The sequence below is a fragment of the Carassius gibelio genome, chromosome A2 (genome assembly GCF_023724105.1).
Source record: "Carassius gibelio isolate Cgi1373 ecotype wild population from Czech Republic chromosome A2, carGib1.2-hapl.c, whole genome shotgun sequence".
NCBI classification, from domain to species: Eukaryota; Metazoa; Chordata; class Actinopteri; order Cypriniformes; family Cyprinidae; genus Carassius; species Carassius gibelio.
This window is the reverse complement of record NC_068372.1, coordinates 9,316,278-9,338,469: the sequence shown is the minus strand read 5'-3', so window position 1 is coordinate 9,338,469 and position 22,192 is coordinate 9,316,278. Positions and strand designations below refer to the sequence as shown.

Sequence of the window (22,192 nt, the reverse complement as noted above, 5' to 3'; positions counted from 1 at the left end):
GTATATACACTTTCCTCACCAAAGGCAGATATAATCAATATCCATTTTGAATTTGTAATAGTCTATTTCATCCAGCACTGTGTGAATATATATATAATAATGAGATTTTTAATATCTTGTTTATGCTTTCAGAAATCACGGTCATCATTCTGATACGATGACTAATTTTAACGTTGCCGACGATTTTGGACCTCATTTCCTTCATGTAGTCTGATTTTGAACATGTGGCGTCCTCTGGCGGATATGTCAAAGAATCACGTGTACAGTAGTTGAGGATTCTGTACCTCCTATATTTTATTTATTTTTATGAAATCTATCATAAAAGTTTATCCATAAATTTCAAACACAAGACACTAGGTGAAGCCAATAGAATGGAAATGTAAAATAAAATTATTCTAACAATGTAAACGCTCTCCTTAACTTTCCATGAATAAGCATGGTGTGCTATGAACCCACTGCACACAATTCTTGGTCTCTGTCAAAGACAATTGCATTATGTGAGTCGTTGCTCACATTAACAAGGATCTGACATATCAGCTCTGAAAAGGCATTAGTTGTGTCTCGCTCAATGCTTTAATATCGCAAATGAAGGCTAGTATCCATGCTACCATTACACAGTTCACTCCAAGCCAATCATTTACTAAAATTACATACTTTGGATTTAGAAAGAAGAACAGTACGCGATCTGTCAGTACAGATGGGATCTACTTGAAAAAGGCAAACAAATAAATCTGTATATCTTAGTCTGTAAAACACTGGTTTCAATGAAACATTTCCTACTGCACAATTCAAAAGAAGCATAAAAATATCATAACTTTGCAAGAACAAAAAAAATATTCAGACACAGATTGCACTTTAAGTTGATACTGTCACTGACATAGGCATGCAACATAATTCATATATATATATATATATATATATATATATGATAGATATATAACATTACAAAGATTTAGATAAAAAATAGAAATTGCACATTCTCAAAATTTGATTTGTCATATTAGTGGACTGAGTTGTTCGTATAGAAAAGTCTGTCCAAGCTCAATTTATGAGGTCGGTAAGTGTCGTTTGAGGACATCCTTGGCATTAGATGGCAGACTGTCAGGAAAGTTCACATCAAACTCCACAATGAGGTCCCCTCTTTGTTCGGGGTTCTTTGGGAGAGGCAGTCCTTGTCCAGCAATGACCTTCCTCATGCCGGGTTTGATAACATCCGTTATCTTCATATTGCACGTATTACCGTCTATCGTCGACACGGTGACAGAGCTTCCACACAATGACTAGGATCGAAGACAAAACAATTGTTAGTAAGATAAGAAATATTAGTAACTCTTTACAATAATATTTATTAACAATAGTCTGTTACCAAAACAACTTTAAATGTTTTAATACTTGTTAGTATAAACTGTTCATAACTGCAATATAAATAGTTATAAAACCAGTCATAAAAAGTTTTACATTTTCATCCCTTTATAAAAACAATGAGTGACTAAGTTTTATGTATGCCCGGTGTGAGCTGATTATTCTGTATTTGAATTGGACCAGCTTTTAGATACGCATTCATTTTTTCAGCCTCTCATGCTATTCATGCACGTCTTGACTCTCAGTTTGTTCTTGAAACTTTCTTCTTCTTTCTTCTTGATAGTATCATGTACACATATAGGCCTACCATCATTTCTATTCATTATACTGCAAATATTGTGTGCAAAAATATATCCAACTCTTTTATTTTCATCAGCTGCATCCCATCCAACAGCCTAAAAGCATATCTCATTGGTTTTGACAGTCACTCTTCACAGTCACAGAACTGTCTATCAATGATTTCGCCATATATGCACATCTTGATGGCCCTGTAACAGTTTGAGTGGGCGAGCTCCTTTTCTGGCTTCTCACAACAGATGATCGAGCTCATATTCCTTCCTGTCCAAACTGCATTATGTAAGAGACAAGATTTCACACAAAGAATGTAACATTTTTAGCTAGGCAAATGTACAAAACTGTGCCTTATACAAACCTGCACAGATTGATAGATCTATAGATCTATAAAAGTGTTAATCACTTTAAGACACAGAATTCTACAGTAAAATTAAGTTAACTGGCAATTTAACATTTTAAACTGTAATTCTAACAATCTGTAAATTAACCTACCATAAATGGTGTAAAATAGATTGAATTTAGAATTAATAAAAGGTATATACATATACATGTAGGCCTAATTTTGCTGAAAAATACTGTCTAAAGGACTTTTTTTTTTTAGGTAGAAATTATGCATTATCATAATTTACAAGGTGACAATCTATATTATGTTCAACAAGACAACATTTGTGAAGTCAGACTTATCATTGAATAGACAAATAGATAGATTTATAGGCCTGCTGTAGCTTAAATTACCATATATGGTTGAATATTATATTGCATGTATTTTTACTGTAAAATTACTGTTAAAATATGCTTTTGGAAGTAAAAAAAAATATGAATGATCTAATTTAGGTGAATATCTATGTATTATACCCTCAAAGACAACAATCTATGTAGATAGATAGATAGATAGATAGATAGATAGATAGATAGATAGATAGATAGATAGATAGATAGATAGATAGATAGATAGATAGATACACTTTTACAGTCAGATGGATAGATGGAAAGATTGATAGATGGACATTTAGAGCCAGATAGATAGATAGATAGATGGATGGATGGATGGATGGATGGATGGATGGATGGATGGATAGATACTTTCACAGTCATGGAAGGATGACAGGCAGATAGACAGCAAGACAACACAACAGTCAGATGTCAGTCAGTGGTTTCTCTCACCTGGCGCAAACTGACCCGGACCGGGTACACTATGTCTGAGCCCTCTCGTCGAAAGTGGGCGTGAGGCTTGTCTTTGATGACAAACACGATATCTGCAGGAATAGTATTAGGCGTTTCGTCACCCTCGCGTGGAAACGTGATTTTGGTTCCCTCTTTCCACCCACGCTTGATCTCAATAGTGAGGATTTTGTCCTCGGTCCTCAAGGTCCGCCCGTCCGGGTTCAAGCGCTTGCGTGAGATTTTCATGCGCTTTGTGCACCCGTGGAACACCTCCTCTAGAGACACCCGGAGCTCGTGGTGGATCGCGGGGTCCTGTTTTCTGCGCGGAGGGCCGCCCTGACCGACGTGCCGCTCGCGTGGAAATCCATTTATGTTAAAACTCGTAAAAGAACCAAATGGGTCACTTCCATCCACCTCCATGTCATCGTCATCTCGTCCATTGGCTTTCCTGCCAAAAAATATCTCGAAAGGATTGGCTCCTCCGAAAAACGTGGCAAACGTCGCGTGAGGATCTCCGTGGAAGGTGTAGGTGAAGTTGCCTCCTGGCCCGTCAGACACCCCTCCACCTCCTTTAAGCCCTAAAATTAACAGATTTGACAGAAAACATGTTTTATCTCCGAGAGAAAAAACTGAGGAAGATTTAGGCCACCCACAGGCCTCATGACTTCAGTTATAATACATCCCACAGCGGTACTCATAAACACAAATCAGACTAATTATTTCTAATTAAAAGCGACATTTATATATATATATATATATATATATATATATATATATATATATATATATATATATATATATATATATATATATATATATATAGCTTTGTTTCTAATTTTAAAAAAGGCCTTGATTGAGCACAAAAAAAAAAAAACTAACTTGACTCCTTATGGGCAACTTTGCTTACTAACGTTACCTGAGATTCCGTTTTCATTACTACAACATTTATCCTACATCTGAGATATTTAACAGATAAGAAGGATTGAGCATTCCTATTTTCGCTGTTTATTTCGGAAAATACAGAGATGAAGTAAACCTACCCTCTTCGCCGTGCTGGTCATATATTTCTCGTTTCTTTGGATCACTAAGAACTTCATAAGCCTCCGCGACCTCCTTGAATTTCTCCTCCGCGTTGGCCGTCTTGTTTTTGTCAGGATGCCATTTCAGAGCCTGCTTTTTGTACGCCTTTTTGATGTCGTCGTCTGATGCTCCTTTCGCGATTCCCAAAATTTTGTAAAAATCTTTGCCCATGTTCTCCTGCGCAGACCCCGGTCGGCGCCGCTTCCCGAGGATTCGTCAGTCTCCTGAAAGAGAAGTGGATGGAAGCACCGTCGTGGTGTTTACGGTGTCGAATCCTGCCTCTTTAAACCGCGATACAGATGACCAGTTGATCCTGTCGTGTCTGTTTGGAGGCGGTTACTCAGCACTAAAGATCTTGTGTTATTTTACCCTCTTTAAATAGCCATGGCTCCCTCCCCTGTACCACTGCAGCTCTGGAATCACAGTCTGCTTTCTAGAACGTAATAGCCGAGGCACGTCATTTCCCATTTCAGATCAATCTAAATTCACTCAAGCACGAGTAACGATGTCTATCTATCTATCTATCTATCTATCTATCTATCTATCTATCTATCTATCTATCTATCTATCTATCTATCTATCTATCTAATAATAAAACTAAAGAATAGGCACCTCAGTGTCATATAAACTACTTTAAAACTGTTCATTTGAGTTTTAGCTAGTAATCAAAGCCACTATGGATGCAGACTATTAGACGTCATTTTCTGAAAATAGATGGAAAATCTGAGATAATGAAAGGCAGCACTCCAAGTAGTTCAATCCTTCACTGGCAGGTGGCAGCCTGCCAATGAAAGATCCAGTTGCCTCCCCATCCCAACCCTTCTCACCCAGCCCTGCTTTGCATGTTTGAAGTAGGCCTAATCTTTAAAAAAAATATTAGATAACGAGTCTAATAGGAATACAACATAAAGAAAATAACCTGAAATAACCAGGCTTGGCCTGTGTAGCCCATACTGACTTAACCTTTGTATGGTGTTCGGGTCTGTTGGACCCATTTTCATTTTTTTCAGACTCATTGGCCTTGGCTTATTTTCTGTGAAGAATATATATCAGAACACATTTTCAATGAAAACACACTGTACACCCCCCCTACACATTTACATTACACACAGGATGTTCGAGTCTAATAAAAGGCTAATAAAAGTGGCTAATAAAAGTGTGGAAACTGTAGGTCCTGTGCAGAGATGGGCATAAATACATGGAAATGTATTTAAAATATAAATACAAAATACTGTGTGGAAAAATGTATTTAAATACAAATACAGTATTTTGTATTTTGAAAATACACAAAATACATGTGAAATTGAAGATTCAGTGCAGGTATCCCTATCAGGCTGAAATCTATCTGGGCCTATTCTGAATGCCAAAAAGCATTTAGATGTGTGCATAGAAACTTTAGTTTTAATTTTATATACCTTTTTCCTTCCCCTGCAGTGTAAGAAATAAAAAACTACAAAAACTAACTTTTATTATGTTTTATCACCATCATTAAAAGCCAATGTGACAGACTGGCGTTCCAGTGTGGCCCAGTTCTGTTTGTTTCACAATCTTAAAGTATCTGCCATCCAATATTGCTGACCTGACCCGCCCAGTTGAACTAGTTGATGGAATTTCGATGGGTGATACGACCAAAATCTTAATTTTACTTTACAGTAACAATATATGGCATGGTTTCACAATTATCAATATCAGTTTTGATACCACTGCAAAAACTGAATTTCAAACTCTTTTGATGCTTTTTTTGTGCAAGTAGTATAGTAACTTTTATATTTGTTTAATGTAAAGTTTATTTGTTTCTATATACATAATTAGAAAATATAAAGTTTATCTAAAATATATATTTTTTAATTAGAAATCATTTGGCACAATTCTTTTGGTGAACAATAAAACTAAAAGTGTGGTGTATCTTTCATCATTGTCCTCACAAATGCACACAATCACTACACTAAACTGATGTAGACAGACAGTGATTAACCTAATTATTTCATCTCTACATAAAAAAACATTTGCATAGATGGGTAAACACAATCACAATTTGGAAATGTGTCCGGCTACATTTTCATAAAGCACCATGTTTGTTAAATTTAAAATGATTACATTTACAAAATGAGCCTGCATAGCAGAAATAATGAATAAAGTAATGGTCGGTGTTTAATACAATCGTTAATTGAAATAAAATAATTAATGAATTAAAAAACATATATAACACAGTATTGTTCACAGTATTGTTCAAGTTATACATATCTTATCATATTAATATGTTTTGTTCTAATGTCACAAGTCACAAATTCAAATTTACTGGTTTTAACTTGATTATTTGGTTAGGGTTTAAGAAGTGTACTAAAAAACTTGTTCACATGTGTCATCAAAATGACCCACAACCTAATCAGTTTACGTGTGAAGAAATCCATTTATTCACAAACTTCTCACGAGACGAGTGTTTGACATAGACAGTATAAGAGATGTTTGACAAATTATTCTGCAAACTACTTCCTCTCATCGCTGCTTTTTCTACGAATCTACGATATTGTCATATGTTATCACCCAGCCCTAACATGCAGTAACGTTAATGATTCAAACACATTTGACAAGCTACTTTATTCAACAAGTAGCACATCCTCACTTTATTCCAGAAAAGTTGCCGATCCAAGGCTGGTTTGTACAGCTGCAGCTCACATGGATGAATGTTGGGGTTGGGGGGGAGGTGCGTGTCTGGGGTCTGAACTAGTTGATGCATGAAAACAGCACCCTGATAAAGAGGTTGACTGGCTCAAAGTATTTTGAGTATTTTGAAAATACAAAAATACTCGTCTTAAATGTATTTAAATACAAATTACATTTGATTTTTTCCAAAGGCTTTAAAATACAAAATACAAAATAGTATTTTGTATTTCAAATACGTATTTTAAATACCTGTGTACCTTTACTCTGTCGTCCTCCTGTCAGTGTGTGTGTGTGTGTGTGAGTGTGAGTGTGAGTTTTGTGTTCAAGCACGACCACCGTCTGCTCTCACATTCCCGCACATTTTACCCTCTGTCTTGCGGGAACCAATCTTTCTTTTATCATACTCTATCCCAGCTGCGATTTGGGCACGGGACACAATAAATAATAATAAATAATAAGCTTTGCCATTGTGGTGAAAACTTTATGTTATTGGGTGTGTGTGCTTTTTTATATGGTTTATGAGGACACAAGTGTGTATAATGGGTATTACAGTATAAACATGGTTTATGAGGACATCTGCCCCTGAGAAAAATCAAGGAATGAGAGTTGTCCTGGACATGACTCAGAGACTCAGTGGACACAACATCACATGTGACAATTTTTGCTGACCATGGTGCGAGCGATATGGAAAAACAAGACAGAGCTGCCACGCCAACTGCTGACTACAAAAAAACAGACCTGTCAAGTCTTCCAAGTTTGTGTACAAAGCTGACACGTCCCTGGTATCCTATGTGCCAAAGAAAGGGAAGACTGTGGTACTCATAACACTGCACAGGGATGGAAGAATCTCTGGCCAGGAGCATCAAAAAACAGAGATCATCATGGAGTATAATGCCACAAAAGGAGGGGTGAATACCATGGACAAGCTGGTGACTGCCTACAGCTGCAAAAGGAGGACCTTACACTGGACATCTCAGCGTACAATGCCTTTGTCATCTGGATGGGACTGAACCCAGACTGGAACAGAGGGAAGCTCCTAAGCGTCTGCAGCCATCACGAGGAGGATTCAGGAGGAGAATGGTGGTGCCCCATGCACCCGACCTACAGAACTACCATTGGCAGAGCCTGAAGAAAGTGTGTTATGCTGTTGCAGTATAGTATCTCCTTTCGAGAGAGAGAGAGGTGTTAGTAAAATTCCTGATCTATTCATTATTCTAGGTTGCAACCAGCAGCAACAAAAAGAAGCGCTGCGAAGTGTGTGGACCCAAGATGGAGAGAAAAACACAATATACATGCATCAAGTGCAAGAACACACACACAGTAAAACTCCATGTTTGTATAGACTATATGTAAAGGCAATTTGTTCAATGGGGCTGATGTGTTATAGACTGACATGGCTACTGTATGTGTTCAGCTTGTGTTGTGTAAACTGACCTGAATGGGTTAAATTTCTAATGAAGTCAAATAAATAAAAGTCAGTAGTTACGAAAAACCTTGCTTCATTTGTAAATTTGTTGAATTTTTCAACTCGTATCTTGATTATAATTTTGTAATTTTTTTTTTATGTCATTTTAGTAAAAAAAAAAAAAAAAAAAAAAACGAGTAGCACTTTAATTCCTAAATGTGATCTAACAAAGGTAAAGAGAAAATATTAACCATATATGCTGATTATATTGCTTGTAATCGGGATGACGTAAACCTCTGTTGATTATTGTAACATAACATTTTTGATTGTGTTGAATTAACAAAAAAATGAACACCACACAAGGGTTAAACGACCCGCGCTGCTTATCCATATAATAACAAACGCCACAGCTCCATCTGCTGGTGGACATCGGTATAGCGCGAGAGATGCTCGTTCAGCTGGACCACGGCATTGTGCTCCATCCTCTGACTCGGCGTTATCAGAGTACATAAGGTAAAAATTACAGTTCACCACAAAAATAAACTAATAAACTTAAATAAAGCTATTTCTTTTACGAATCGTAACCTCTAAATACGAACATTTCGTCATTACGTTGGATTTCCGATATTAATCATGGGTCACTTCCGTGGCTTGTTTGATAAACTCGACAATAATTATTTATATCTACCGAGGAGCTGCAGAGGGAAAGGATAGGTGTGGAAGCAGTCTGTGAAAAGGTTCAAGGAAGACTTCTTTGTGTGTAATTAAATACAGAGATGTAGTCAAAAGTCATAATTCTTTCATATTTAGGCTAACTGGATTACATTACTGTCAGTAAATATAACTGTCTTTTGTTCAGGCTATCTTGCTCAAATATGACCAAAATTAGGATGGATTGTCTAAGCTATAAGAAATTTCTTATTGACATTATGGACAGAGAGAAGAAATGGAAAATAGATTCCCATGCCCTTGACAGAAACAATTGTGGTAAGCTGTCGGTGACAAATATCCATATTTTCTATTTAAAACAGCTTTATTTATTAGATTTGGTCTTCGTTTGGTGGTGTAAAAGGTGCTCTCAGCTCACCAAATAAAGTATCAAGACCGTGGCACAACTTTATATATTTTTTTCCTTTGATATATTGACCTGGAGGATATAATCTCTCTGTTTAAGGAATTAGGTTTGGTCATATCAAAACCCAACTCAAAGCGTATCATTCAAATGTAAGAGACTTGATGGTGCTGCCTTCACATTTGCAGTTTACCAAGTAACAAACATCAAGATCACTTTATGTTTGAGTTGGGACAGGAAGGGGTTTCGGTAAACCTCCAAGAGACTTGTGCTATCTGACAGTTTAAGTTAAATGCATGGCATTTTTAATGAAGCTATTAATCAGAATATTAACATTAAATTCTGATTGTCATCAGGATGGATGAAAGACAACTGCTTTCAAATACAAATTTCTCTCTAAAAAAATAACCCACCCCCAGTGCCATCTCACATGTGTAAGATAATTAACAAAAATCAGCAGAATAACACAAACAAAATATTTCAACTCTGTAGATCCATCCAGGAGTTACTGTTTGTTCCCTTCTCACCCAAAAGTGATTAGATTGCCTCAGCAGACACTAAACCAGTGGAGCCATATGGATTAATTTAATATTGCCTTTATGTGCTTTTTGGAGCTGCAAACATTGTCACCATTGACTTGCACTGTATGGACCTTGAGAACTAAGATATCTGAAAATTGTTGTGATCTGCAGCAAAGTTATACATGACATGAGTAAATGATGGAAAAGCTTTTAGCTAAATTATTGCTGTAAGATTTGGCACATATACATTTAATCTGCACTGTTCATATCAGGTTTATTAAAGAAAATTGTCTTTTTAGGTGTTTGATGTAGGAGAGAGTCGATCTATGCCTGTTGAGTTAACCCAGCTGGAGACTGATCTGTCTATCTGGGGGAACTTTATATTGGCTGCAGGATTGGCAGATGATGTGTCTAGAACTGTGACAGCACCTATAGACCTGTTAAAGACACAACTTCAGGTAGTTTTTGTCAGTCATCTAAATTCACTTAAATGAGTTTGATTTTAAAATAGGAGGAAATAAATGCATGCCAGCGCAACTAAAGGTACTCTTATGGAAAATGATTTGCAAGATGACAAGAATGAAGGCAAAGTCAAGGCAAGGTGAATAGGATAAAAATGTAATAGATATCAAAATTCCCCAGTTGATTGGTTGCATTATGAATTGCAAAAACAAAAAAACAAAAACAATTAAAAAGATACAGTTTTCTGAAATGTAATTTTTTTTTAAAGCAAATGAGACATGGTATAATTAAATATGTATTTTTAGAACAGAACAACCAGATTCCAAATTCTTGTTTCTGTGTTCTTGAGTTTAATATTTTTACAATGTGGATTTTGGATATCTCTTTTTAGCATAAATCAGAAGATACTGTCCACGGCCAGAGAAAAAGAAAATTTTTGCTATGTTTTCAGGAACAAAATGTTGAATTAAATCAGGAAAGTGATAAACCCCTCTTTAAAAACATTTAGAATAAGATAGGAATAAAACTATAACGTTTGGTGCATGTAAGTGCTACTGAATTGAAGAACTGGAGAATCAGTGCAAGAGGGGGGAAAAATAATTTTGAGAATCTCCTTCAAAGATATGTATTAATTAAATTAATATATTAATATATATATATATATATATATATATATATATATATATATATATATATATATATATATATATATATATATATATATATATATATATATATATATATATAAACCAGATAATTATTTGTATATTTTTTTTTTAATTTTTTTTTTTACAGATTTTTAATTCTGAAAATAGTAAAAAAAAATACTGATAGAGTAGACTGAGTAGTTATAACACATTTTATACACAGTATATATATATATATATATATATATATATATATATATATATATATATATATATATATATATATTGTCTGCATGTCATCTGCAGGGCTCTGTAATTTATTGTGTGCATTTGTTATATTGCTGCCATAGAACTGTGTCATTAGTTTTTTTTTAACAATATGCAAACTGAAAAAAAAAAAAAATAATAAAAAAAAATAATAAAAAAATAATAAAAAAAAAAAAAAAATATATATATATATATATATATATATATATATATATATATATATATATATATATATATATATATACTGTGTATAAATTGTGTTATAACTACTCAGTCTACTATATCAGTATTTTCTTTTACTATTTTCAGAATTAAAAATCTGTAAAAAATAAATAAAAATAAAATAAAAAAAATAATAATAATTCTCTGGGTTTTTTTCTTCAAAGAACTAAATACTGAAATGTAAGTTGTTAGAGAGATGCAGTGAGCAAAGTTTCAATGAGCCAAAAAAAAAGAAAAGAAAAGAAAAGAAAAGTAAAGAAAAGGAGAATAGAGACTAGGAAAAATCTAACTTGTGATATGACAACATATTTCTGAACATTTTGCAAATAAGGAATAGTTCTCTCAAAACGAAAATTTATTTCTTTATTGGAATACAGCTGGATACATTTAACATTACTTGAACTTTGTTATTATTAATTGTGTTTCTAAATATAAGGACAGAGCAAATGCATGTTTTTATTGTAATGTTATAACCAACAAATCCCTGATTTTCCTGTAGTGTGTTTTGGGACAATTTCCATTAGGTTTAGTTGTTTTAACATGTCCCGAAAGAAGACAACAAATTACCAAGGGCCATTTCAGTTTCCATTAAAACCAATACATTTCCCATGTTATAACCATTAAAACTCTTTTCTGCAGGGATATAGGCCTATAACCAGTGTTGGGTATAGTTACTTTGGAAAGTAGTTAGTTAGGTTACAACGTTACCATCAATTAAAAGTAATCAGTTATGATACAGCGTTACCTATTCATAAAAGTAACGCGTTAGAGTACTCATGCGTTACCAAAAATTAAAAGCCGTTTGCAGCGGCTCACACACGACACACGACAGACATAGCCCCCGGCCCCTTTAAATGCACCTAGAAGTTGTGACTCCCGACAATGAATAATGTCAGTCATCCGACTAAATTAACACTGCAGAATAACAATAACAGGATAGACAGTCAGCAATCGGCTATTCCACATGGCGTTTTATTTATTTATCACAGAACATATTATTAATCAAAATTCGCACCTAACGTTACCCAGCCCGGGTAGCCTAGGCTACTGTATATTATGAGCACCACAAGATAACTCCTGATTTTTCTTTAACTTTAAATGCAGTTATCAAAGTACAAGTATGCTTACTTGTAAACACAACCTTAAACAGGCTTGCAGATTTAAATCCATTTAGAAATGATGAACAACCAGCCAGCCGATGATCTAACAGAAATTAACAGCTGCCTGTCAAACAAAAATGATAACAAACCGAATTAAATCCTTCACTGCCACACAGGCAAATGACAAATCGCTTAATAGCCGAACTAATTATTATTAAAGTGTCACTCACAGTCACAAGCCTAAATTCGCTTTAACACAGTCCTCTTACATTTACTCTTCAAAGTAGTGATTAAAACGTAGCGTTAAATTTGAGGTAACGTTAGAATTTTTGGCGGTCGACAGAAGCTTTTCACCAAAGCAGAGTGTGCATTTTACCGTTATGTTCTTTTCTTTTTCGTTGACAAATTGAAAATAATGTGCGTACTTCCATAAACCAAACGCTGTCCTCTCTGCTATCTTGCCGGGAGTTCGAAAAAAAAAAAAAAAAAAAAAACCCACACACACACAGGGTCAGGCGCAGGGCACAGACGCATCACAGCCATTGACTTTACGATCACAGAGCTTCGGCTCCGCTGATACTGTACATCCGCAGGTGGCACAGTAGACCTAGGACTACTGTCTGACAAAAAGCAGGCTGCAGTCGGGATTTTCCTTTCCTTAAAATAACGGATTACTTTTTTTTAAAAAAATAACGAAGTTACTGATTACTTACGCACGAAACTAACGCGTTAAGTTACAAATTTCAGGAAAAAAGTAATTAGAGTACTCTAACGCGTTACTTTGTAACGCGTTACCCACAACACTGCCTATAACAATTTCAGTAAGCTAAATTTGAAATGATAACATTACTCAGTTGCAGAAACAGGCTTCCTATTGTGACAGGACACCCCATAAAACTTATATAAAAAAGTTAATTATAGCCTACTCCCCCACTCTTTCTTTCTTTCTTTCTTTCTTTCTTTCTTTCTTTCTTTCTTTCTTTCTTTCTTTCTTTCTTTCTTTCTTTCTTTCTTTCTTTCATTCCTGTGGCAACCCATAACAAGAGCGGGAATCAAAAGAGAGAGAATCATTTTTCTGATACAGTACCTTTCACACAAGACAGGGGCCAGATATTCAATAATAAATAAACATTTGTTTTCATTGTTGCCTGTTGCCATGCAATGAGTAGTTGGTTAGACACATACTAAAGCTTTATTGATTAACGGTCCCTCATACTTTACTCTGTATGCTAACTAACGAAAAAGCAGCAGTTGGTTATTCGTAGCGGTGCCACAAGAGGACAGCATCCACAAAACCGGATTGAATTCATCGAAGCCTACGTGGCCCAAGTGACGTCGGCAAAGTTGACGTTTCACAAACATGGCGTCGCAGCAGAATGAAGTGGACGAGCTGTTCGATGTGAAAAACGCGTTTTATATCGGCAGCTATCAACACTGCATCAACGAAGCCCAGAAAGTAAAGGTGAGTGTCCTGCAAACAAATACTGTTCATGAGACGAAAGCATTTCCTCAAAGAGTTTTAGGTTCTAGAGTATGTCTGTTAGCAAGCGGCTAAAATATTATAGCTCCTATATATCACGTAAGTTACCTGTTTAAAGTCTGTTATTAACAAATGACAAACAACCACATCTAATTGTTTTATATTTGTTGTAGACATCAAGTCCAGAAAAGGATGTTGAGAAGAACATTTTTCTTTACAGAGCATATATTGCTCAGGTAAGTTCATCAGTCTGTTGTGATACTGCTGCTGTGTTGTTTTGATGTTGTTCGGAATAATCACCTGTAACGTTACAAATTTAGATTGAGCTGCATATTATTTCTATGTAACTGTCAGGTACAATATATATTCTCTCTCTCTCTCTCTCTGTCAATACAGCTACACAGCTGTTTCCTTTTAGAGCAACAAAGACAGTGAAGAATGCCATTTTTATATAAAACTGATTAGGGCTGGTAACTAAGTGATCAATATCTAGGTGGTTAACAGTGATGGTTTCTGTCTTAGAGGAAGTATGGTGTGGTATTGGATGACATAAAGTCTAGCTCCTCTGAGGAGCTGCAGGCTGTCAGGATGTTTGCAGAGTACCTGTCCAATGAAGGCAAGAGGTTTGTGCAATCTTACTTAAAAAAAAAAAAAAAACGTATAGCCTATAATTAAAAATGTTTAAATGTATTTTAGCGATTTGTTCTGTATTTAAATGAATCCAGGGTTTCTGTGTGTCTTTGAAAGTCTTAATTCTCTAATCCACAAAATACCTTAACAAGGTCTTACATAAAGTTATGGCATTAAATGTTTCATAGACTGCAAACAAATGAATCTTCCTTGGTTATGTTGTTTTGTTTTCCAATGAAAATATCTAAACATCAAGATACTTTTTCTTGAGATACAAATTGAAGATATGAAGTCTTGTTGAACAAAATTAAGTGAACCTATGAGTAAAACAACAACAACATTCGCCATCTCATCTCATTTTTATTCAGAAAACAAGACATCTAATTTTGCTTCTTAAATAAATGTATCTCTTTATAAAAAATGTTAGACGTTTTTACTGGAAAGCAAGACAAAATACTGAGAGAACATCACTTTTTACAGGTATTGTAAAATGTATTGTTATTTACACAGTATATTGTATATAGTAATGGAAAACTGTTGGAAGGTGTATGTATAGTGATGCTAATACAACTTGTTGTGGGATCCTTGGACATTTACCATTTGTGAACATATTAACATAAAATTATGCATTGATTCATAAATCTCGTGGCCCATTCCTTTTCTTAGGGATGCAATAGTGGCAGAACTGGACAAAAAGATGGCCAAGAGTGTTGATGTTTCCAACACAACATTCCTGTTGATGGCAGCTTCCATCTATCTGCATGAGATGAACACAGATGCTGCACTACGTACCCTGCACCAGGGAGAAAGTCTGGAGTGGTCAGTTTCTGGAGGCTTTCTGGTAGTTTCAAAAAATTGTTGATTTAATCTAACGCAAGTTGCTCACTGTCATTTTGTGTTTCTCGTATAGCATGTCCATGACTGTCCAGACACTTCTGAAGTTGGACAGAGTTGATATGGCAAGGTATTTGTTTTTATTTACTTATTCTTTTTTATGATTATTATTTTGTTTTGTATGTTGTGTGTACAAATGGCATATGTATGTTTTATTTCAAGAAAGCATATATTTGACAAAATATGTTGCTTAACTTCAGATTTCTAGCTATAAATATAAGATTAAACCTGCTTTTAGTTAATGGCTTTAAATATATTATTGTCATTGATCTGCATTGCTCATTGTCTCAACAGAAAGGAATTAAAGAAGATGCATGACCAAGATGAAGATGCTACTCTGACCCAGCTAGCTACAGCCTGGGTCAACCTTGCAATTGTGAGTATTGAAGTAAACATGAAAATATTTTTTTGGAGTCGGCTGCCTGCCAGTTTCAGGCCATCAATGAGTGTCTCTCAGCCCAGTTTTTGCAGTTTGTTCTGGACCGTTTGCACTAGTTGGACCACCGTCAGTGGCTTTTTGGTCAATTGAGCATGTTGAAATGAAGTTGGAGACGTTGGTTGTGAGAAATCATTCTTATGAGTCGTTTAGCTTAGCCAACCAGTGCATGAGAAGAAAAATAAAAATGTCAAATTCAAGAGGGCATACAGAGAAGACTGTAGACCAACTTATCAACATGATTCCCATTTAAAATAGTATGCAAGTTCTGCTCTGTTTATGGATTGTATATCTGCAAATCTATATCTGGTTCCATTTTTTTTGTTTCTTTTTTTTTTCTTGAAAGTAAATAAACACTTCTGTCAACTGCTGGTATGAAAAGTTATTTACTCTGATGCAGATTTAGAAAGTATGAGACTGTCCCAATACTTAAACTTGCGGTCTTGGGTCTTGAGCACTTGTCTACTTACAAGACATATTTCCTGCATTTGGCACGAGTGTTCAAGTGGGCGTGTAGAACTTTTACTTATCCAGTTGAACATACTAAGTATGGCTAAGCCATTAGCATTGTAGAAATCTTATTTTCACATTTGTTACATTGCCCTTCAAAATAAACTTCTAAATGTCAGTTCTGAAGTCCCTCTAATAGATGGCAGTTTAATAATTGTGATGCTTGTAGTTAAGTGAGAAAATCGCTTGTAAATGATGTCCAAAATACAAATACTCGTACTTTTACAACCAAATCATATTTAATATCTAATTAATTTAACTTAATTAATTTTTTCTTAAAGCATTACATTTTTTTAGACATGTACAGTTTTGTAGTGAGTTGAACAGTGTGAAATGATTTTGTTTTTCTTTTAAAATCGCTGGGTATGACTGTTTGTTCCATTTGTATTTTTTGTTTTTTGTTCTTTCTCATTGACTGGGAATGTGTTTTTTTTTCTTTTCCTTCTACCAACAGGGGGGAGAGAAATTGCAGGAGGCATTCTATATCTTCCAGGAAATGTCAGACAAGTACTCGCCCACACTTCTGCTGCTGAACGGTCAGGCTGCAAGTCACATGGCTCAGAATAAGTGGGATGAGGCTGAGTCAGTACTCCAGGATGCTCTGGACAAAGTAAGAGCCTGGATTTCAGCACAGCAAGCGGCAAAAAGTTTTGTCTTATTTGACAAGTTTTACAAGTATAGATTGACTCCTTGGTTGAATCCAAGACCTTCAAGCCTTTAATCAGTGTTCCTGTAGCTCAAGTGGTAGAGCATTGCATTAGCAAGTGCAACGTTGGGGGTTCGATTCCCCGGGAACACATGATAGGTAAAAATTGATAGCCTGAATGCACTGTAAGTCGCTTTGGATAAAAGCGTCTGCTAAATGCATAAATTTACATTTTATTTAATTGTAAATGTAATTTCATTTACATTTTTTATATTTAATCGGAGCTTAATTTTTCTGCTAGTCTCTGTATGCATTGACCTATACAAGGTGGCAAATTGATTGCCTGGTTAAAAACTGGAATTACTATTGATATTGAAAGCAGAAGTCATGAAGATGTGCTGCATATTGATTATTCAATTAATTGGTTTTGGTCCAACTGTGGTGAAATGTCATGATTTGTCCTTTGTCTTCTATAGGACAGCAGCCACCCGGAGACGCTCATCAACCTCATTGTGTTGACACAGCATTTGGGCAAACCTCCTGAGGTGAACTTTCTAAACCTAAATCTTCTCAGAAGCAGTGTGGATGTTAAGATTAAAACGATCTGCATGCGGAGGAAGCATTAGTTGTGTAAAGGAGAGTAGAGATGTTCATAGTTTCTTTGTTTCTGCACAGGTGACAAATCGATATATGTCTCAACTGAAAGATGCACATAAGTCACATCCATTTATTAAGGAATATCTTACTAAGGTAAGGTTATTTAGTGACGGGACACCTTTTTCTGTTTTTCTTTTTTGAGAACATTGTGAAGGCATTATTTGAGTAACTGTGAAAAAAATTGGTCAATTTAATAAAGATTCTGTTATGTTCCCACAGGAGAATGAATTTGACAGGCTTGCCATGCAGTATGCCCCCAGCGCCTGAAAGAACTACAGTCTTAATTGATGTCTCACAACACAATATTATTTTTCCTCTTTACACTTTTTTTTTTTTAATGCCTTTAAACAAAATAACATTCATATGTTTGAAATTTGCTCTGTCTTTTTGGCATGCCCAAAAGCTATACAAACATTCCTGTATGATGGTTAAATAAACATTTATCAAACATAGTGTTGTGTTGATGAATAATCATTTTGTGATTTAAATTTTTTTTTTTTTTGTTTTGTTTTTTTTTGCAAAAGCTGTGTGAATCAGTTTACCTACTGCTTGTCAGTTCATACGTGATGATAATATGGAGCAACATTAAACCGTTATCAATGCATGCTTCTTTATTGAATGGATTTATGATCAGCATTATACAATATTGTTTTATATATTTTTTTTTTCTTCTTTTTTTTCTCCTTATTATAAGCAGGAGGTGATATATGGTATTCCTGGCTCTGATCACAGGAAATGTTCTGTAAATAGATTAAGACGTTCTTAGAGTAAAACGTTCTTTCGCGATTAACGGTCTTGAAAAAATATATGCTGTGAATGTTATCGGAATATTAATATAACATCTTTATGTAATTTTTTCCCCCTCTAACATTCTCATAAAGCTATTAAAACATTTTTTAAAGAACATTTATATAGCATTCTGTCAACTTTAAACAGCAGGCTGGAAGTAGCTACTAAATGTAATTAATTGCATATTTATTTTGTGTGCATGAGTATTAGGAACAGTTTATTTTATTAGCAAAAAAGAATATTTCAAAATGCAATGTGATCTTAATTGTAGAAAGAACAGAAAGAGTGGGCACAGTGCTGACTCAGTTTGTCCCAATGAAGGAAATGACATCTGTTGTTGTTTTTTTCTTTTATATAATAATAGTTTATAAAGAAAAATCTGTCATATCATAAGACTGTCTAATGTAATTTGATCCTATACTAGTGTGTGAATAAGTTCCCTTGTTTTGCTGACTTCTGACTTCTTGTATGCCTCATTCTTCACTGAGAAAATACAATGTTGGTGTCATCAGTAAATGTGATGATGTGGTTGCTGAAATGAAAATGCAGTCATAAGTGAATAGTGAATAGCCTGATGTTTAGAGAAGAGACAGCAGCTCTGTGTACTACAGGTGATCTGAGAAGAAAAAAAGAGATGAAAAAAGACTATCCTTTATTTGTTAAGGACAATATTTAGTTTGCTCAGAATGCTTGCAGGTTGATTTCTATACCTTTCTACCCAAGACATTATTACTACCTGTTCATTCTAGTTAATTACGTTTTAATGGATGTAAATGCAAAACTGGGTCCAAACATCTGAGACCAGAACACATTTTAAATATCACATTTTACATATGGTCTCAGGGTTTTGTACTCCACAGATAGGATGTGCCCTACTAAATGTGCTGTCATGGCAACAGAGTTGTAAAACTGAGTATTTAAAAGGTTATGAGTTGGCTCCATTCATTTCCATTGTAAGGGTTTCAATGTAACCCACACTTAAAGCAAAATGAGTGACAAAGATTTATTTTTTGTGGTAATCGACATTATACCAGAAATGCTGTTGATTCAACCTATGTACTGAACCTGGAAAAGTAACCAAACACACACATACTCTATATCATAAGACAAAGATGACTAAATGACCAAGTGTGTCACATTTTAAGTACTTCTTTTATTATGTTTACTATATTGACCATCTGGAGGCTGCCTGATGGAAAGTCTAGTGCCAGGTTTGAGATAGATTTACTCAGCTCTTTGAGTTTTAGGACCACTTTTGACATATTTATAGTGTTGAAGGTGGAGCTGTGGGCAATAAATCAGTACACACATCCCAGTATATGTATAAACAGTAGGGCTGTAGTACTCGAGTCCGGTCTTGGACTCGAGTCCGGACTCGAGACATTTTTCTGTCGTCTCGGACTTGTCTCGGACTCGTTGAATTTGCACTCGGACTTGTCTTGGACTTGGCCATTGGACTCGCCAACTCTTCTAGTTGGTCTCGACCGAGTCCAGCAAAAAAATTAAATAAAAAAATTCTCCTTCAAACCAAAACCACATTTGCATGATGTCGCGACTGAAAACGTGTGGAAAACGCTAGGCGCGCCGCTCTCCTTATTTCCAAAGCACTCTGTAATCTGCGCTCGCGCTCCAGTGGCGTCTGCTGTTGCTGGGCAACCATGACCCGCTCTTCATGATGACGCAGAAGTTTCAGCAAAGAATAAATGGAATTCCAGCACTTACAATCCCTTTCAGTAGCTCTGCTAATAGATTCATTTAAAAAATGGCTATCCTTGTACAACTATGATCATCTGTTTCTCCATCTTGCCTTAGATTTCAGTATTGTTCCGGGAAAGGATGTGCATGACCAGTGGTGCACTTACTGCGACCTGAAAAGTTTAGATGTTTCTAATTTAATTTTCTACCTGTTAGATTGTGTTTTATTTACGTCTACACCTAGATAGCCTTTTTTTTTAATCAATAAACGCGTATTAATGTATAGCATTATGCAACAATTACATATGTAAATTTTAAAAACTTTATATATGACATTACATATTTACATTTTCATGTAACAGCCAGTATTTGTATCTGTAACAATCACAAAATTTTTCCTATCTGCATTCGGATACAACATCGTACAGTTACTTGATAAGACTGTTATGACTTTTTATATATTTTTTCGTAGTTATCACTGAACAAGTATGTCGTGTTAAACTGAAATAATTATTAATTTCTAAAATAATATTTATCATGCAAGCAGAGAGATGTCATGACAAACGTTTAGTGATCATTTGAACACGACTGAATCCATTCAATGCACACATTCTCATTACGCAGAACACTTTAAGCCAGTCTTAATGTTAATGAACTTCACTAAACAGATGTGTGTGTTCCGCGCAAACCAGCAAAAGGTAAATATGCAAACATGTAGGACAAGTAGACAATGTATCCGTATCTAAGCTGATTATTAGCATACTCTTGAGAGAGAACTGGTTTGGTTTTTGAGAGACTGAGACGCGCAGCGCGGCTGTTTGATTGGTGAGCGCGCTGTGCTTATTCCATTCATTCGTATCATATCGTGGCCTAAGCTTTCAATATTTGCCTTTTAAATATATACAAATAATATAACGTGTAGCTATGATGTATTATTATAGGTAAAATTACTCTTGCACTGATTTCTGAGAGATGCACAGAGAGGCGACAACAATGCGGTGTTTGATTTGCGCTCTTTTCACTCATAAAGTTTACATTCATTCACTTCTGGCGCTGATTCCCTGGCTCACCTGTTATCTAGCAAACACCAGACTCTGTCAGCTTCAGCCGAGTATTCAGGCAGAATTATTCCTTGAGCGTTATTCGTTTTTTAAGCCATTATTCGTGCCATTCCGAATAAGGTATTCGGCTTCAGGCACAACCCTAATTATTACATTACATATTTTATTTTTACATGCAACATAGATAACAGCTCCACGCAATATTGTAATTCTAAAATTCACGTCGTACTTGCAAACACTTTGTGTGAATTATGGTTAATGCATGCTGGAGTAGTCGATTGTTTCCGACAGAGCTCGACTAGTCTATGCAAGCACAAGCACAGTATGACAAAAATTTCGCTGTATTTATGTGGGCATGTCCAGTATTGCCAAACGTATCCATTCTAGCCTTGCTGCACGCATTTGTCATATCCCGAGCTTTGCGTGTGTCTGTGCACTGTGCCAATTAGGCATAGTCATATACATTTTTGACCACAGATATAATGTCAACAAAAAATAAAGTACATACAAATTATTTGACCTTACAGTTCCAAACTTTGTTTGTTTATCCAAGTTTAGCTCCCAGGGTCGAACTGGGGGTAAAACCAGTACTCATTAGCAAGGCCCCAAAGGAAGAGAGGGCCCTTGAAAAGTATGAATCTAAAATATATATTTTTTTCCTGGATATTTTCATGGGTGGGGGCCATGGGGGCCCATCAGGACTGCCTATGCATAGGGCCCAGGATCTTGTTTAACGCCCCTGTTAGCTTTAACCCTAATTATACACACTTGAACCTAATCAAGCTCTTACTAGACACACTAATCTTCCAGGTGTTTTAAGGCCAGTTGGAGCTAAACTTTTCAGGACATTGGCCATCCAGGATGTAGTTTGGAGACCCCTGTCCTACAGAGTTGTCACTTTGCACATGCTTTTTGATCATTACAAATAATAATGTAAAATTATTTTCTTAGAATAGGAGATATGCTTTCTCTCGCATCACAAACATTATCAGTAGTTAAGTATGTGGTCTTGAAGAGGACCCTTTTTTCTTTCATTTGGACTCGGTCTTGGACTTGGACTCGAAACTTTTGGACTTGGACTTGACTTGGACTCGAACCTCTTTGGACTCGGTCTTGACTCGGTCTCGACTAGTC

General features: G+C 35.5%; 2 protein-coding genes across 2 annotated transcripts; one reads left to right on the top strand and one right to left on the bottom strand.

Moving 5' to 3' along the window:
- Positions 1 to 261: 261 nt before the first annotated feature.
- Positions 262 to 4,338, bottom strand: LOC128026151 (dnaJ homolog subfamily B member 4). Its single transcript, XM_052612938.1, has 3 exons — positions 3,861 to 4,338; positions 2,821 to 3,398; positions 262 to 1,280 (listed from the first exon to the last, which is right to left on the bottom strand). Exons 1-3 carry the CDS (start codon positions 4,069 to 4,071, stop codon positions 1,047 to 1,049), a joined length of 1,023 nt encoding a protein of 340 aa, XP_052468898.1. The 5' UTR covers positions 4,072 to 4,338; the 3' UTR covers positions 262 to 1,046.
- A 9,217-nt stretch (positions 4,339 to 13,555) lies between these two features.
- Positions 13,556 to 17,965, top strand: LOC128026149 (coatomer subunit epsilon-like). The gene is made up of 10 exons (XM_052612925.1): positions 13,556 to 13,722; positions 13,914 to 13,976; positions 14,263 to 14,363; positions 15,037 to 15,189; positions 15,281 to 15,334; positions 15,559 to 15,640; positions 16,665 to 16,820; positions 17,333 to 17,401; positions 17,532 to 17,606; positions 17,733 to 17,965. Exons 1-10 carry the CDS (start codon positions 13,621 to 13,623, stop codon positions 17,778 to 17,780), a joined length of 903 nt encoding a protein of 300 aa, XP_052468885.1. The 5' UTR covers positions 13,556 to 13,620; the 3' UTR covers positions 17,781 to 17,965.
- The last annotated feature ends 4,227 nt before the right edge of the window (positions 17,966 to 22,192 follow it).

Excerpts from the sequence above, each read along its gene's own strand:
- LOC128026151 (XM_052612938.1), bottom strand. The coding sequence starts at position 4,071 with ATGGGCAAAGATTTTTACAAAATTTTGGGAATCGCGAAAGGAGCATCA. Across the intron at positions 3,399-3,860 it reads TGACCAGCACGGCGAAGAGG|GGCTTAAAGGAGGTGGAGGG; the intron begins GTAGGTTTACTT and ends TGTTAATTTTAG. Across the intron at positions 1,281-2,820 it reads TCCGGGTCAGTTTGCGCCAG|TCATTGTGTGGAAGCTCTGT; the intron begins GTGAGAGAAACC and ends CTTCGATCCTAG.
- LOC128026149 (XM_052612925.1), top strand. The coding sequence starts at position 13,621 with ATGGCGTCGCAGCAGAATGAAGTGGACGAGCTGTTCGATGTGAAAAAC. Across the intron at positions 15,190-15,280 it reads CAGGGAGAAAGTCTGGAGTG|CATGTCCATGACTGTCCAGA; the intron begins GTCAGTTTCTGG and ends TTTCTCGTATAG. Across the intron at positions 17,607-17,732 it reads TTAAGGAATATCTTACTAAG|GAGAATGAATTTGACAGGCT; the intron begins GTAAGGTTATTT and ends ATGTTCCCACAG.